We start from the raw sequence: 19,235 nt of genomic DNA, 5'->3' as shown, positions 1-19,235 counted from the left end.
TAGCTGGAATATTGCCGAGTGCGACGTTAAGCAACAAAGAAACAAAGAGAGAACAGTCAGGAGAGCTTGCTGTATGTAACGGTGTTGATTTTGTTTCAGATCTGTGTGTGATGAGTGCCACACCGGGTGAACCAGCCTTCCTGCCCACCCCTCGAAACATCACCGTCATGGTCGGCCAACTGGCAAAACTGCCCTGTCGGATTGAAAACCTGGGATCTAAAGATGTAAGTACGATGTCTGATCAAGTAACAGAGTCACACAAATAGTGCACACATCTGAAATAATCTCAGTGGATGTGTGTCATGGTGAAGTATTATCCCATAATTACATCCTCGCACAATGAAGACTCACCTCTTGAGGAACTGGATGTTGTGTCAAATGGAAAATTAAGAGACACTCCAGGCTTTCCTCCCACAAGCTGACACACTGTAACTGAAATTCAGTTAAAACCCAAATTACTTACTCTCTCTCTCCCTGAAAAAAGTTTTTTACATGAAATGTATTTTTTAGGTGAACACCTTAGTAAAAACACCTTCATTTATAACAGGGGTTTATTCCAAAAATGTCATTGTTTGAAAATGATAAATTAGTCCATATTAATTGGTAAAGTAAGTTGAAATAATTTGGAGTGAGTGAGTGAGTTTGGTTTTACGCCACTTTAGGTATAGAGCCTTCATTGGTGGACCCAAATCTGACAATAAACCAGCCAACCTGGAGTCAGTGAGTGAGTGAGTGAGTGAAATTGATTTTACGCCGCTTTTAGCAATATTCCAGCAATATCACGGCGGGGGACACCAGAAATGGGCTTCACACATTGGACCCATGTCGGGATTCGAACCCGGGTCTTCGGCGTGACGAGCGAAGGCTTTAACCACCAGGCTACCCGACCGCCCCTGAAATCATTTGGAACAGTGGTTCTGAAGGCCTGTGAATAATGGTATAATGTGATAGCAACACAGGCACAGCCATGTTGAACAGTTGTACACATATCAATTATTCATGCATGCTTAAACAGTTTTCAAGTGATGTTCCACACTAAACATTACCCTATATTGATTATACAAGAAATATGAGGCACTAGTCACAATACATCATATCTTGTTACTAGTATACTGTAACAACAGTTGTATATTCCTCACAAACAGCTGACAGGTGGCTTACCGTGGTCTCACTGAACATTACATATGCTTTGTTAATGTAATCTCCCTCAGGCTAAAACTCCAACTTCAAGTTGATGTTAGCCAACACTGTCCCCCCTGCCCCAGGGCCGCCACTTCCCCACCACTAGAGAGATGATCACCAGCAGGTGAGGGTCAACCCCTGCCTGCACACACAATACAACATGTGCTCTAGGAGCTCTGTGCTTCCTATTAATGGTAAGGAGATAGGCCCTTATTCTGAAAGCCATCGGGCTTGCTTCAGGGAGAGATGCACTGCCATGTTAGCAGATGGTGTTAGAGAAAGGATAGCCTTCTTAATTTGTTTGAGAGTTGTTGGAATTAGGATTTAATGATGTAGCGGTATTGTTCATTAGCATCCTTGATGGTGTCTTGGTTGCTGACGAGTTTGAAGTTTCTGGTGAAAGTGGCCATATTGGTGTTTGAACTTCATGTGTCCTCACGTTACCTATCAGAGATCTGAATAGAAGGATTGTGTAAGATTTTTCACCATGTTCTTAACATTGCTGCCATGAGGAAAGCTACATCAACTTTACTTGTTACCCCTTTGTGGGAATAGAACTCACATCCTTTGTGTTGAGTGAAAGCACTAACCACTGGCCCATCTTCAATAATATTGATAGAGGTTATGATATTGGGGGACTTGAATGCTTTGGTGTGTTGATTGTGAACTCCCCACCCAATTAAGCTCAATTGAATCTGCTTGATTAATGTCTCCGCTGCTAGCTAGCAGGTGTTGTCTCGTTGTCTCCCAGGAGACACTGTTTCCTGTGCTGCCCGAATCTAGAGTGATGTCTTTTAAAAAAGCAAGAACAGTAGGATCCTGATCCACTCAGAGCAACTAGACTGAGAACCACTTTGTGACTTGTCTGTCGCGACTAATTAATTTCACTCCATTAAAGATCCCAACCATTTAGATGCCAAATGGAAGCTATCTTTAGAAGAAGAGCCATTTAACAAGCAACTAAAACATATCAGTATTTTGACACTTTTCTCCACCCTCCAGCCCATCCTATAAGCACTTTGAACTCGGAAACTCTCTGAGAGATTGTAAGAGAAAAGAGAAGTTCTTTTAAAGAATGAGAGTTCTTCTCAAAAGCTGTAAATTATTCACAATCATGCTCGGGTTTTATGCCTACACCACTTTATAGCTAGACGCCACGAAGTGTTGCTAATTTTGTGAAATTCTGTTTCTATTGGGCATTTGCAATGGCTACTTTGATGTGGAATTGAAATTGAACTGGAATATGAAACGACAGACAACCCAAATATAATGATGACATTAAAGTCAAGACGGAATCACTCCAAGACTCCACTGTGGCTCGCAATGTTTTCAAACCTCTCATTGAAAATTACCAATTTGCTAAAAATTTAAATTTTGTAATTTTGTGTGTTTTGTACATAGTAGTTGCTCACTGATGTAATCCTCAATTGACAGCATCATGTGCACGTGATTTAGTTCACTGCATTTTTTTGTTCATTACTCAGTAATGAAAAAAATCTTGTTCAATACAAATACCATCTTCCCAAGGCAAGCAAATTTAGTTGTGTAACTTGAGATGGGCTTCAACGTCATCAGCTGGGTTCATGATCAGATAAATTTGTCTTCAGTCAAGATTGATGTTATTATTACAGTCTGATAAGAAGGTACAAGAGGTTCTCGTTGTATGTGACATGTTTTGTAAGAACTGTCATAACCTTGCCTATTTTAATAAGAAACCGTTATGTTATGTGCCAAGCATGTAAATACATTAGATATTGTGAACAGTCAACTTGTAAACAAACAGATGAAAACATGGTCTTGTGGGAAACATGAAAGACACAGTCAGGACAATATATACCGGTAATCTGTAACAGGCTTTTGCCATTGATGTGTAATCGGATTTAGATTATTTTCAACTTCTACAATACAAATCTTAATTTTTAAGTAATTACCATTCCACTGAACCAAAGGAAAAGGTTTAAATAATCACCAAGCATCAGTGTTTCTTGTCAATCGTTATTCTTGAATTTAAGATGACTAAACCTAGGATCTATTTCTGCTTTCGATGGCCTTATGTTTGATTTAGAGGGGATGTCATGATAAATTTTCCTAAACCTTCTTGATCCTCTCTAAAGTGCTATTGTGGATTTCAACAAACCACAATACACTCACAGAAATGGAAGTCAGCACTTTGAGTGGGTTCTATTTCGGTCAGCTCTTCTTGTCAAGGGGGCCAGCAAGTAGTAAACTATGTTGCTTGATCAAATACTTCGGCGAGCTAATCCAATCACCTGCCTAGTACCAACCAGTTACATCAGCTCAAACCAATGTGCTTCTAAAAATTAACTCCGGAAGGTCAGGGGCTGTTTCACAAAGTGACCGTAAGTCTCAAAAGACAGCGTAGGTCTATTGAATTGTATTGAATGACTGGAGTTAAGTTGTAGCGACTTCGTACAACATTAACCACGTCCGCAACGTGTAACGTTTTCAATTGTGTATAGTCGTCTCCATACCACTTACTATGTATGAATCACTCTCAAGTAGCTACCATGTATTAGATACTTGTAACAGTTCAGTCTGCAGTTAAGGGCCATTCAGTCTATCATCAAAGACAATTATGGGAGCAAATTAATTGTGGTGGGGGAAATATGAGCAAGTTTCTCCCTAGTCAGGTCCGTCCACTGGTGGCACGCATGCATGCAAACACTGCGGCATGTCACCATCAACAATATGTGTCCAGAAATCAAATTTGAGTGGACAGGAAAGGGGTTGGTGGGAGGGAAATTATCCATTGAGTGTAAACACTTATTGTTGATTTTCATTGGTGGCAGACTTGAAGTTGCTTGAGGAGCAGACGGTCAATCTGTCCAACTCTGCCCATCTGTGGACTTGGGTCAGACATCAAGCAGTTCTGCCTCTTTGTTGATGAATGTTAAAGAGTTGATGAATGTAAAGACTGACACTTTGTCTTCTACAGATACATTGATGAGTTAATTGGCAGAGGAATTGAATTACTTCGTGATGTCGACCATACTCCCTGTACAATTGAAACTTTCAAATTAGTATTTGGATAGCCAAATGGGTAATACATTGCCTTGTCACACCAAAGACCTGAGTTTCATTCCCCATAATGGTATGATGCGTGAAGCCTATTGATGGTATCCCCTTGAAATGACTTGAATATTGCTCAAAACAGCTTTATACTTATCTCACTCACCCTGGGCCACCCCGCCCTCACTCACTCACTAACTCACTCACTCACTCACTCACTCACTCACTCACTCACTCACTCACTCACATTGACATCCATCATGCATCATGCAAAGTTACATGTTTTTAATGCATTAATGTTTGAAAGGCCTGAGTGTCGTTGCAATGTTTGACTGTTTATGGGGCTAGTTATTAAATTATCGTTCATTTCAATTAGCTGTGTAGCCTGGTGTTAATGCATCAAATTGGCTTGTCACACTAAAGACCATGTTCCCCACATGGGCACAATTTGTGAAGCCCATTGTCAGTGTCTCCAACTGTGACATTGTAATTCAAAGGGAACTCACAGACTATTTTAATATTAAAAATGCTTAATAGCTTAACAAATGTGTGAAGTATTGGTCCATTGTCATACATGATAAGATAGAATGAGAGATTGTTTACAACTCTGTCATGTCCATCAATAAATCAACAACCAATGCCATTTTTTTTTACATATTTCCTACTCACTAAGGCTCTGTGTTGTAGGTTATCATTAGAGCACTCCCCGTGGGTTGGGTTGAAAATGTACAACGACAAGCGAGGGACAAGTGAGGGCTGAGAAGGAGTGTTGTAGCTAAATTATGAACTAAATGCTAGAAGTACCAGCAAGAATAGGAAAACATTGGGATACCTTATAGTGAAACATACACATAGTGGAAAAACATGAATTTGATGAGAGCATCCATTTCAGATGTAAAACCTCCAAGCAGGTCTTACAATTCAGATGTAAAACCTCCAGGCAGGTCTTACAATTCAGATGTAAAACCTGCAGGCAGGTCTTACAATTCAGATGTAAAACCTGCAGGCAGTCTTACAATTCAGATGTAAAACCTCCAGGCAGGTCTTACAATTCAGATGTAAAACCTCCAGGCAGGTCTTACAATTCAGATGTAAAACCTGCAGGCAGTCTTACAATTCAGATGTAAAACCTGCAGGCAGGTCTTACAATTCAGATGTAAAACCTGCAGGCAGGTCTTACAATTCAAATGTAAAACCTCCAGGCAGGTCTTACAATTCAAATGTAAAACCTGCAAGCAGGTATCACTTGAAAGTACTACCTCTCACAAGGTTGCTTTGAGATACCAAGGTACCTACAATACCAAAGACAAAAGTGGCTGTAGGCTTATAAGGCTGAGGAGGAGAGCCAAGGGATGATGTTAGCACTGCTATAGGACAGTGATGATGGTCACTAAATTACCTGTTCACACTCGGTCCATTTCATAATATAATTACCAGTCTTCTCACTTAATTGTTATCACAAAATGAAGTTCTCTGGGAGTTAAGACTCCATCAGAGTGCCCAGGGGCTAGGTGAGTGTGATAGATTCCTAGAGTCTGTTCCACAAAGCCATTGTCCGGCTAAGCTGATTGTAACCCCCATACTTTAGCATAGACTTATGACTGTCGCTGATCGTAACCCCATACTTTAACATAGACTTATGACTGTCGCTGATTGTAACCCCCATACTTTAGCATAGACTTATGACTGTTGCTGATCGTAACCCCCATAATTTAACATAGACTTATGACTGTCGCTGATCGTAACCCCATACTTTAACATAGACTTACGACTGTCACTGATCGTAACCCCCATACTTTAACATAGACTTATGACTGTCGCTGATCGTAACCCCTTACTTTAACATAGACTTACGACTGTCGCTGATCGTAATCCCCGTACTTTAACATAGACTTACGACTGTCGCTGATCGTAACCCCCATAATTTAACATAGACTTACGACTGTCGCTGATTGTAACCCCCATACTTTAGCATAGACTTATGACTGTTGCTGATCGTAACCCCCATAATTTAACATAGACTTACGACTGTCACTGATTGTAACCCCATACTTTAACATAGACTTATGACTGTCGCTGATCGTAACCCCCAAACTTTAACATAGACTTATGACTGTCGCTGATCGTAATCCCCATACTTTAACATAGACTTATGACTGTCGCTGATCGTAACCCCATACTTTAACATAGACTTATGACTGTTGCTGATTTGTAACCCCCATAACTTAACATAGACTTATGAATGTCGCTGATCGTAACCCCCATACTTTAACATAGACTTATGACTGTCGCTGATCGTAACCCCATACTTTAACATAGACTTATGACTGCCGCTGATCGTAACCCCCATACTTTAACATAGACTTATGACTGTTGCTGATCGTAACCCCCATAACTTAACATAGACTTATGAATGTCGCTGATCGTAACCCCCATACTTTAACATAGACTTATGACTGTCGCTGATCGTAACCCCATACTTTAACATAGACTTACGACTGTCGCTGATCGTAATTCCCATACTTTAACATAGACTTATGACTGTCGCTGATCGTAACCCCCATACTTTAACATAGACTTACGACTGTCGCTGATCGTAACCCCATACTTTAACATAGACTTATGACTGTCGCTGATCGTAACCCCCATACTTTAACATAGACTTACGACTGTCGCTGATCGTAACCCCCATACTTTAACATAGACTTATGACTGTCGCTGATCATAACCCCCATACTTTAACATAGACTTATGACTGTTGCTGATCGTAACCCCCATACTTTAACATAGACTTATGACTGTCGCTGATCGTAACCCCCATACTTTAACATAGACTTATGACTGTCGCTGATCGTAACCCCATACTACAGTCTCCACCATGTTTCAGCTATATCATGACAAGAGTGGAGAGTCAGCAGAAATAATTCTTTCACTCCACACACATCACATTTTGTGTTGTCATCACTGCCGGTGGTCCATTCATATAATTGTCACGACAATTTCCCTTTTACGCTAATGGAATCTGTTTCGTTGGATAATCGAGACTGGTTGTTTTCTGGCATTGACGTTTTGTATGTATTTGTAATCAGGATGTGATTTGCCTCATGGTAAATTGATAGAGGAGGAGTGCTTTTAACTGTATTTCAGTTATATCGGGGCGTGTCAGCTTAATGTGGGAGGAAAGCCTGAAGTGATGCAGGTCTCAGACGTTTACCACTTTGGTAAAACCCACAAGCACGGGTATGGTGCTGACAAACCTAGAAACATAATCAGGATGCACCGGGTTTCGAACCCACAATCATAGGTTTCTGGTGTGCCAAAGGGACGCAACTGAGACTGCACAGCGAATCGCAGCGCCTTAGACGACTGGGACACCCGTGCCCCCTGGTAGAGGAGGAAATATGAATCAATTGAATTCAGTCAAAATAATGTGGAACAACATGCAGCTGGTCTACAGCTGTATTGCTGTCACATTTTTAACCATCATGGCTGAAAACCCAACAAGCTCTTCAAAACAGCAGATAATGTGTTTGCATATATTTGTTTTTTTTTCAAATATTTTAAGGTATCAAGTTTTCATCTGTAATCCTTCGTTCCATGTGATTATTGATGACTTGTGAGTGGTGTGTGTTTGTAGATGGGAATAGGGATGGAATTTGCACGGTGTGTTTAGAAATATTTGAAAAGACCAGGAATGATTTGAGTGCAGTTTACAAAAAAGCTTATCCTTCATATTGAAATTATGACTGAGACGATTAAGACCTGATCTGTGACTGATATGAAGATACCATTAAGCAGAGAGTATCAATCATAATTTTCTGTGACAGTGGAATGAATTTGTCAGTTTTTCTGAGATACCCTGGCAGGATATAAGAGCCCTGGAATAGATTCCACTTGTGTTATTTCCCATAGCAAATTTACTGTCCTTGAATTAAGTGATGCCAAATATGATTTAAGCATGGTGATGCTGCTATGTGACAGGAGACTTTCCTGACTCAGCTTCTGGCTCTCGGAGGGGGCATGGGTGGCCCAGTCATCTAAGGCACCGTGATTCGCTGTGCAGAGTTGCGTCCCTTGGGCATGCCAGAAACCTATGATTGTGGGTTTGAATCCCTGTTCACCCCGATTATGTTTCTAGGTTTGTGAGCACCATACCTGTGCTCGTGGGTTTCACTGAAGTAGTAAACGTCTGAGATCTGCATCACTTCGGGCTTTCCTCCCACATTAAGCTGACAAGCTGTGATGTAACTGGAATACTGTTATAAGCTGCGTTAAACACAACTCACTCACTCACACTCTGGCTTTCATCAAACACTGAGGAAATATACATGATACTGCAGTGAGTAAGTGAGTGAGTTTGGTTTTTTACACCGCTTTTAGTGCAATATTTCTGAAATATCTCAGTGGGGGACACCAGAAATTGGCATCACACATTGTACCCATGTTGGGAATCAAACCCGGGTCTTCGGCGTGACAAGCAAACAGTTAAACGACTAGGCTACCCCACTGCCCCTCATGATGCTTGAAAGCCCCCACCCCATTTTAGGTGCCACAATTCACTGTGCAGAGTTGCATCATGAGTTTGAATAATATTCTTCTTCATCAACCCATTCTTGCCATAAAAGGCATCTATTGCTTGTCGTAAGGGGCGACTAACGGGATCGGGTAGTCAGGCTCACAGACTTGGTTGATGCATGTCATCGATCCCAATTGCATGGATCGATGCTCATGATGTCAATAACTGGATTGTCTGGTCCAGACTCGATAGCTGGAATATTGCTGACAATACAAACAAACAAACAAATCTGTCATGATCCTTTGTAAAAGCAAAATGTTTACAGGTTTATGCCCGATATGACTTAGCTTGTAGTTTTTATAACTGACATTATTGACATTATGTTCAAATCAATTCACGTCGAAAACATTCGCGAAAAACGTGTTATTACTTCTGTTTCGAGGGAGGACACTTTTACACCACATGCAGCACCACTGTCAGTTGCAGACCGCCGTCATATAGCTGGAATATTGCGCAGCGTGGCTTTAAACTCAAACAAACGAATCCTTGCCATTAATAATGTCAGGAGGTCTAAAATGAGATTTAACTTTTATTAAAATGAATGCGTAGGCTGATTTCATTTTCAGTAGCACATTATTATTATTATGAGTGAGTGAGTGAGTTGGGTTTAACGCCGCTTTTAAGAGTATTCTAGTCATATCATGGCCTGTCAGCTTAATGTGTTAGGAAAGCCCCAAATGATGCAGGTTTCAGACAGTAACCACTTTTTTTTAAACCAGGTAGCACAAGTACTGTATTTTCTTGAGTATAGTGCACACCCGAGTATAATGTGCATCCCCCCTCTAGCAGATTCAGTATTTTGGAAAAAAAAAGAAACTTTGATATGCTACGCAGAAAAAATTACACCATACCCCTTCAGCGAATTCTGGTAAACGAATGGGTGATGAGAAACTTTGGTCAGTACAAATTTGAAATTAGAGATAAAAATCACCAGACATGTTGATTTACCAGTATCGTGCTGACAAACCTAGAAACATAATTAGGATGATCTGGGATTTGAACCCACAACTCTAAGTCTCTGATGTGCCTAAGGAATGCAACTCTGCACAGCAAATTGCGGCTCCTTAGATGACTGGGCCACCCATGCCCCCACAATAGTTATGAAGCTTATTTAATGCAAATCAGATACAGATTTGGGGCAAGGAAACAATTAATGCAAATGTTATGAAATCATAAAGTAATTAAGCCTTTTGAAGACGTCAGTTGTCACAAATGGACACTGGTCAGTATGTTTGAGGATGGAAATAAGGTTTTGATACAACTGATACCAGCAGCGGCGAAGGGCAGAACTGACCGAATTTGGACAGTAAGATCTTCTGATTCAATTCTGATGAAGGACTCTCAGGGCTTAGATCAAGATCATTAATTTCCTTAATACAATTTTCTAATTAGCAGCGGCAGCCCTTCTGTCCCATTTGATAAGCATAGAATAGACAAGGTCCATACCCTTCATCTCCAGTCCTGAAAAATCTATTAATGTGAGGATACCCGCGTGATGAAAGGGCGACCGCTGTTTGCTCCCGTAACTTACAATATACTTTGTGAATATAATTCACTTAAATGTCTCCAAAACAAACAGGTTTTCTTTTCAAGTTACACACTAAGCAGACCTTCACTGGGACTTAATCACAATTTTTTCATCATGATAAGTGTAAATTGAGTTTCTTCTGCCAGAGGGATCTTTTTTGTTTGAGCATGGTAAATAATAAATAAATGACCTTAAAAAGTAATAACGTCTGAAGACATAGGATATTTTTTGGTTGAAAGTATATATTTGTTTAAACTCAATCATACTGCTTGTGAAATGTCAACACATGTCTTTGTCAGGGCTGACTTTGAGGCAATTGATTTTAGGCAGATTTGAATGTTTCGTTTCATCTGTCTCTGGAGAACAGTCATTGAAAGGCACAGGCAATTTGTGAGTTCTGACTTTAGTTGTTCAACTCTCCAAATCTTGTACAGTGACATGAATTAGAGAAAGAAAACTAATAAATTTGAAGGAAGGGACACATTAAACAGCTGGGTGTATTTTAGACATCACAGGAAAAAGGTACCTCATTATCATGGCAACCAATTACACACAAGTTTGATCGTCGTCAATTAATATTGCCAACTTTGTATCTGAATGATTAGTACAAACTTTGGCATTTCTTGTTGAAAAACTTCATGACCCTGAAAGTTTGGAAAAATGTCCAAAGGCAATTCCAAAACCTAATTTTTGTTAACACCAATCAATCATGTCCCGAATGAATTCTTAAATATACAGGTTGAGAAATAAACCTTGTGTGCTATCAATGTCATTGACCGACTGTCCTACAATTCTTGAGAAGAAACTTGTATACTTTGAAAAGATTAAGAACTTTATTCAATGTCATTGTCTGTTCTTGAAAAGGGGGCACGGGTGGCCCAGTCATCTAAGGCACCACAATTCACTGTGCAGAGTTGCATCCCTTGGGCACACCAGAAACCTATGATTGTTGGTTCGAGGTTTCTAGGTTTGTCAGCACCATACCCGTGCTCGTGGGTTTCACGGAAGTAGTAAACATCTAAGACCTGCATCACTTCGGGCTTTCCTCCCACATCAAGATGACATGCCGTGATATAACTGGAATACTGTTAAAAGCGGCGTTAAACACAACTCACTCACTGTCAGGAAAATACAGATAACACATGTAGCATGCAAGTAGTATATGCTTTTCTAATTTACTACAGACCAAGAGTGTGCATCTTATTGTTTTTTAGGTCAATGCAATATTTAAGGGAGAAATTCAACAATATAATGTTACATTTATCTTGCATTGTAATAATCTGCTTCAGATTCATGCTGAATGCGAAGTATTAACGTCTTGGGTACCGTTGTACAAAACAACCGTAGCACTACAACTGTCGTAAGTCTATGTTAGGGTATGGTAGTTAGGATCACCTTAGCGCTAAGATCGCTTTGTACAACGGCTCCCTGGTCTGTAAGGTAATTGGGTCATGCCACATCTTGAGAAATCGGACACAACTGACATATCAGTCAGACAAGAAACCAGATGACATTTTTCAGGCTTAACCCTGAAGTGAAGCTTTTGAGTTGAAGTAATACAGTTATCGTTGTAATCTTGTTGTCATGGTCATGAGGGATTCTATATTGGCAGTCCTGTCCAGCCCCTGGTCAGCTGGAGCTGCTGATGACCCACACAGACAATAACTGATGTGACCAGACTGCCTGATGTTGTTATAATTACGTCCTGGAGAGACATAGCCCTTGGTCACTCATTGGCTTTGTTGGCTAGCGCCAGGATGGTCAAATTAAGGCACAATTGGCCTTATTTAGTACTGGAAAATTAATCTCATAATCATAGAGGACTGCTTGATAGAATCAAAGTGTGTGATGTTGGTGCGTAGAATATTTATTAAGTGATCAACCGGCTGTTGTCATTTGCAATAGTTATTTAGAATAATTTTATTATGAGAACAAACCCATTAAATTATCATAACATTAGTTATTGCTTAGAACAATCGGAACAATCTAAAAAAAATAAATTCTTCAGAATATGATAACTTTGAATTTCAGAATGTCAACAAAAGGGTTTGAAATAACAATATTTATTTGTTTATTATTTTAAGCACTCTCACTGAAAAAATTCCAAACTTTCAACAAAATTTGGTGGTATCAAGGAATACATGACAATTTATGCTTTATAAGAAAACATATATAGATAGTTTTTAAAATATTTATACTCTGACGGACATGAGATATGTGAACCTTTGAAATCTCAACAATAACGTTAACAGTATTAGTTGATCTTTGGATAATTCTGAGTCTGAAACTGAAGCCGCGGTGAAACATTATAACAAAACATCAGACACAATTTACCAATAACTCACCATTGACATTTCAAGACTAGAGTAATGCCGTCAGGTGATTCCTGGTGGCATAGAAAACCCTTCTTCTGTCATCTGTCAGCTCTACAGAGGGAACATGCCCAAGGTGATATAGTCTTAATTATAGAACAAATTCTGCATGGAACTGGTAGCTATGAAAATCGACTTGACCATTCATCTTGCATCTATGTTCATTTCCTGACTAGCCATCCCTCAGTCAAGATGCAGTCTTACTTTTCATTGACCCGCTAGCCTTTTCTGTAGATGTATAGGTTGTTTTTCTATGGCTGTTAATAAAAGTAATTCATTTTCTGCCTATGCCACTGGTGACAGACATACTCATTGTTTTAAGTAGGGTTCCTGTTCATCTTCAGTTGAAGATGTGTTTCATCAAGAAGCCGAGATTTCATATCACAGAACATGATGAAGTGGCTTTTTGCGTTTGAGGAGATGACATATGGTGTATTTTACAAGATATAATAAGGTTTTTTTTTGTAGGGAACAGATTAGTTAGATTGATGCCAAGATCACGGGGATAGGTGGTCACAGTGATTAGGAGTGGCTTTGTGTAGTGAGGCAGTGATATTGTGTCTTTTATCAGACACATTTGGCAACATTTGTGATGGCAAGAAGTCTTATGGTTGTGGTGTCTGTAATCAGTGGTGTGAAATACCTCTTTAGTTGTTCCTGAAGGAGTTACGATGTATCTTTTGTATCCAGTGCCTGAACTATTGAAATTGTTTTGCTCCTGGAAAGATTGTGTATGTGTCTCACATCCTCTTCGTTTTGGAAGAAAATTAGAATTGCTTGCTAATGACTCAGGATTTATCATAACAAATTAAAACCTAAAGGCTCATTTGACACAACAGACATATTCAAAACATGGCTGGACAATGGGAAAAAATGTCATTTTCAATATGGCTGCCATGGTGGCCATGTTCAAAACTGGATCAGAATTCTATGGGAACTTTTTGGAGACACACATGCAGACATTCAACTGTTATGTAGTTACAGAGGTGATCTAGAAAATGCTAAACTTCATGGACAGACAGGTGACTGACAAACTGCCATGACTGAAGCTCATTTGGCTTCTATAGTCAGGTGAGATACAAGAGCTACCTCTCCCAAGTTGATTTCGAATCATTGGTTCCCTGAATGACATCTTGGTTTATCAGAATTATCAGACCTTATTCAACAAACTAGTCTGTCTCCCTGACCAAAGAGCATGAATTAAAAGTGAATCTCTCTCAAGCCTAGAATGATATGTCAAGTCTAGATTGCATCAGCTGTAATAGCATTGTTCTGGTCTCCATTAGGATCTTTTTATTTTATTTTGTAGAAATTTATTTTTGAATAAGATAACTCTATTTCTGGAACTCAATGTAAGTCTGTCCATGAGAAATACAAGTATTAATTTCACTGTAAAAATCAAAGTTTCTAGCTCACTATTGAGTGAGTGAGTGAGTATGGTTTTCGCCGCTTTTAGCAATATTCCAGCAATATCACTGCAGGGGACACCAGAAATGGGCTTCACACATTGTACCCATGTCGGGAATCGAACCCGGGTCTTCGGCGCGATGAGCCAATGCTTTAACCACTAGGCTACCCGACCGCCCCTGCTCACTATTGAACATTACCAATACTAGTCACAGAAACTCCTAATTCTTAAGGATATTCTACATGAGTTGTATGTACCTCCCTGCATGGAACTTGCTCCATTATTGACAGGAACAAATCTGCACATGAAACAGAGTCAGTGTTATGAAGAATCTGGTAATTTGATGCCGAGAGCCTTCAGCACGTACCTCTCTTATGATAATTTGTTATCCCATGATACCAAAACCCTTGGACAAAGCCTTCCATAGATTTGCAGTGTGATGACCCCAGTGTGTTGTAATCGACATAAAACAAGTCAGCTATTGATTGAGATAAGTCTAAGTGTCCAGCATGTTTAGTGTAAATCTTGCATGTATCCCCTTAAGGCTGGCAGTGTGATGGTTGTGACAGACAATACTGAAGCAGAAAGATATCCCAGTTTGATGCTTGCCCATGGGGGAAGTCCAGGAAAGTGGTACACTCTATGTATTGATTGAAAAACACAGCTTTTATATACAACATTACACTTCACTCAACAAAAGATTACTTCAAATTTGTCAAACTTGCACTTCCAGATTAATATTGAAATTTTAATTAGGTTGGGTTTTGTACATTGATTTTAGCCCATTGAGATTTTGTAGGAAATTGGTTGTGATAATAGGATTAGTGTTCATAATTTTCAAGCAGCTGAAGCCTTGATTAGTACACCATGGATGTCAGGAAGGGAGAATGAATTTCAAATAAATGTGAGTGCAGAAGTTTGCGTAGAATGTTGGTAGAGATCGAAATAGCTTAGTGGGCAGCTATCGTTTCCAAGTAAACTTCTGCATGCAGATAATCAAAATAATAATAGCTCTGAATCAGATGGTTTGTCCCAAATCAGCGATCAATTTTGGTAAAAACTTATGTTTCAAGATGAAGATATTCTGATGGGGCATATTCTTGCCGTCATGTTTTACTTTTGTGATGCATTTTGGATTTTGGATGCCACTAGTTTTTGCAATTTCTGAAAGATTTATTTTTGTCATCAAACGTGGTTGTAATTTTTGGAATGGGTTTATAAGATTCTGGAATATGAATGGTGTTCTCCATCCTGTGCTAGTTAGACCCATTTGTTCGCCTGCCCCAGATACAATCTCTCAGCGTGGAAGACATTTGTACCAACTGCCTGGCATGGCCGATGTGATGGAGGAGACTAGTGCTATTATTGTGTCGTAGATCATGTACAGTAAAATCTATTGTCCCTGGGACTCAATGGTGGACCAGTAGTGCCTACAGTAATTGAAAATGGATGTTTAGTAAATTCTTCAAAATGATTTTTATATCATTGCATTTGAGAGTTATTCCCCTTACTTTTATATGTTAAGGGTTACTCCCTTTAGTATACGTCAGTGTCCATTATCTAAGCTGATAATGATAGTTAACCTACACAGAATCATCTGGAACGATTTGTGCATGACCTTGACTAGTTGGAAGCCATGAATTTTTATAATCATGAAATTAAAATGGTCACATGATTTATGTTTGTTTATGTTTTTGTTGTTGTTTATAGCAACAGTCAGAATTATTCCATCTGTATGATGGCAGTCTGTAAATAATCGAGTCTGGAGCAGATAATCCAGTGACTGACATCATGAGCATCGATGAACGCAGTTTGGATAAGATACCATTCATCAACCAATCAGTGAGCCTGACCGCTCGATCCAGTTAGTCGCCTCTTCAACAAGCATGGGTTGCTCTAACCCGGATCTTCAAAGGCGCACATGATTTTTAAGTTTTGCTTGTGGGCAAGTGAAAGATCAATGCACACTGGTTTTTACCCATGCCTTTGATGGAATGTGATGTATGGCATGTCCGAATCAAATTTGAAACTGGTAGCAATGTGTGATTATTCATAATTGTTATTAACACACATGTAGTAATTGTAAGAAGGAAATCATCCAAGAGTGGGGAAACATTTGGGAATTCTGTAAGGTTTGGACAGTGCTCTGAAGTAACATTGTTTCCCACAGTCTTCTGACAGAATTAGTAAAAACTGCAAGTTTTGTTTCTATTCAGAGGTAATTATCTCTATCTTAGATCTGAATCAGATTATGAATTTTTAATACTTTGGTATTTTCTGAAGACCCTTCAAAAGCCCCAGATGAGGGTCCTTATTGGAGGGGCTTTATGGGTGTTTATTATCTTGAAGATGACGTTTTTAATGCTCTAAAATTAGCACTCAATTCCTTAATCAATAATGGGCTAATTGTTGCCATTTGGTGATTGGACCTAGGGATGCCAATAATAAGTTTTTGTACCAATTGTTGGATTTGATTGTTTTCGTTGCCTCTGGAGGTTTAGTGATGGAGTGAATTTGCTTTTATTGAAGTAGCTCATTCCAAATTGACTCATGAGTGACCCCTCGGTGGTATTGAGGCTGCATAATAATTCAGTTAAGTGAGGTTTTGTAGAGCTAGTTGGATTAGCGAGGACCCAGATTTCAGCAGTGCCTGGCAAGCACCGACTGATTTGTCACTTACATAGTGATTTATGTGATTAGAGGCATGTTTTGTGTCAAAATTGGATTAATTTTTATCACTTAAGATGAAATAGAGGTTGGAAAGGAATTTGCAGCGAAGGTTTTGTGCCTTAATAAGAAAAGTAGGATCATCTTCAAAGAACGTGTTTTCCATCACTCAGAGAACTGTTGTTGTGGTGTGTACAGAAATCTTTCCATGGAGGTATTTTTTGCTGTATATGTTTGTCAACATAAATAAATATAAAATAGGACTGTTATTAATGAATGAAAAGGAAATACATTATGAGAGTTGAATGGGATGAGAACCCATCCATAACTATTAAATCAAATAATTAAGCAGTGGTTTGGCAGACAATTTAGAAGTTCCACTAATGGGCCTCCAATATGTTTTAGCTGTGCTGGTAACGGTATTGACTGTGAGGAAACATATTTTTCTAAGACAGCCTTTGAGAAGGAAAAATGGGGTGGATACATTTAAAAAAAACTAAAACTGACACATGAATGTCTATTTTCACCTGGAAACAACATTAAAGAAGACAGATCATGCTGATCCTATAGGCCAGTAGAAAAAAGGGGAAAATATATTCGACCCAGGCTTTTCACTTAGGACCAAAGTAATGTACCAAACATGAAGACCCATGAAAGTCCAGGTTAGAATAGGTCTTCAGCAACCCATGCTTGCCATTAAAGGCGACTGTGCTTGTCAGAATTTTTAGAGGCGACTAATGGGATCAGATGGTCAGTGTCGCTGACTTGGTTGATGCATGTCATCGTATCCCAATTGCATGGGTCGATGCTCAGGATGTCAATCACTGGATTGGCTAGTCCAGACTTGATTATTTACAGACGGCCATCATATAGCTTGAATATTGCTGAGTGCGGATTAAACAACAAACAAACAAAACCATCACAACTAACAATTAGTCCCAAAGGTTGCAGGGGAAAAACAGATGAAATCGTGGAAATATTCTAAGTTTCGTCCAAGGTTTGGCTGAAGTCTTGTCTGTTAACGTAGTTTCATGATGATATGTAGTCCTGCACCATGACCGTGGAATATATTTATTTTATGAAAAAAAAATAATCTAGAAATGCATACAAAAGCAAGTCTAGCCAGCTCTAGCTAACTCCATTCCACTTGAAATCAGGATAGGGAATTGTTATATATTTTAAGGGTCAAGAAGGGTATTGTGTAATGTAAGATTTCAGAGACAAAATGTTAGTCTAGATGATATGTTGTACAGATAGTATCATTTTGTTGCTATGGTACCAATAGGGTGCCGCCACCATCGTCTGCAATGCAATGTGATGTTATGGTTGTTTGGGATGGTATCTATCATGACTGAAAAGGAATATCCTCCAGATTGTAAGTCTTCAGTCCTCAGAATCATATTCATTGACAATACCTGTTTATGTATGTTGTAGATTGTGAAACGGAAAAGCTCATCGATGGTCACTGTAGGAATGTGCCCTCTTCATTCTCTGCAACGTACATAATATTGATCGAACATAAACATTTATTGCTTTTTGAGAAAAGCTTCAGTAAGACCAAGACTCAGGAGATTATCAGAATTTGCCTATATGTATTGAAAGTCGTAAACCCAGAGAAAAGTCAGAAAAAAGCTGCTTATCTGATTTAAATTTTATATTTTAACTCTAATTGTTGTGTTTTGTTTCATATTAATAACATAAGCTGTGTTTGGATATATAGAATTATGCCATGTATACCTTACTATTTTGTGTTAATATGCAGAGATAAATTGGTATTACATAAAAGATGATGATAATTATTATTTTTTTTTTTTCATGAAAATCATTTTCAAATTCAACAGCAGTATTCATGAATAATTAATTGCTGTTGCATAGTCATGAAGTTACACATTGAATACAGTGGTTTACATTGAAACAGTTTGAATGTAATATCATTTTGTGGACTTTGCTAAAGACTTAAGTTCAAAAAGATGATGGCATGCCATTGTGTTGTGACTATCTGACCACCAGTAAGCAGATCCCAGGGTTCATCAACATGGGCATGTACGTACTGCACACTTTGGGTAGTGATGACGAGCAAAGGAGATTCACACCTCACAATATTCACAATTTCCTATTTATTTCTGTTAAATATGCTACAAATTAAATACAAATGATTAAAATTTGTCTAAATGTAACTTAAATTCAAGTTTAGTTAATGCTGTAGTAGGTCTCTCAATAAAGAAATCTTCAGATAATATAGGCAAATTTCAGAAGTAAAGAAAACTATTCCCCTGTCAGATTTTGTGTCTTTTTTCCCCCAACACTTTACACCTGAAGGAAACATTTCAAGATATAATTGGGTTGATGGGGAAAATGTCTGGGCTGGTGAGACTTTCCGCTGGCCTACTTGAGAATAAATTAATATTGAATCCAACTGAAGTCGAGAATGATTTGTCAAGTCTAGACTGCTTCAGTTCTAGAAAGTAAACA

At 38.9% G+C, this 19,235-nt stretch overlaps 1 protein-coding gene across 4 annotated transcripts in view; it reads left to right on the top strand.

Annotated features, from left to right (window-relative positions):
• Positions 1 to 19,235, top strand: part of LOC139472030 (zwei Ig domain protein zig-8-like) — a 153,052-nt gene that overhangs the window by 115,096 nt on the left and 18,721 nt on the right. For all 4 annotated transcript variants that reach the window (XM_071254530.1, XM_071254528.1, XM_071254526.1 and 1 more), the window contains exon 3: positions 100 to 224. In XM_071254530.1, coding sequence (XP_071110631.1) covers positions 100 to 224 — 125 coding nt within the window. The remainder of the gene's footprint in view (positions 1 to 99; positions 225 to 19,235) is intronic.

The sequence above is a fragment of the Haliotis cracherodii genome, unplaced genomic scaffold (genome assembly GCF_022045235.1).
Source record: "Haliotis cracherodii isolate W230 unplaced genomic scaffold, xgHalCrac1.p SCAF_1, whole genome shotgun sequence".
In the NCBI taxonomy this organism is placed as follows: domain Eukaryota; kingdom Metazoa; phylum Mollusca; class Gastropoda; order Lepetellida; family Haliotidae; genus Haliotis; species Haliotis cracherodii.
This window is presented reverse-complemented; position numbering and strand designations above follow the sequence as displayed.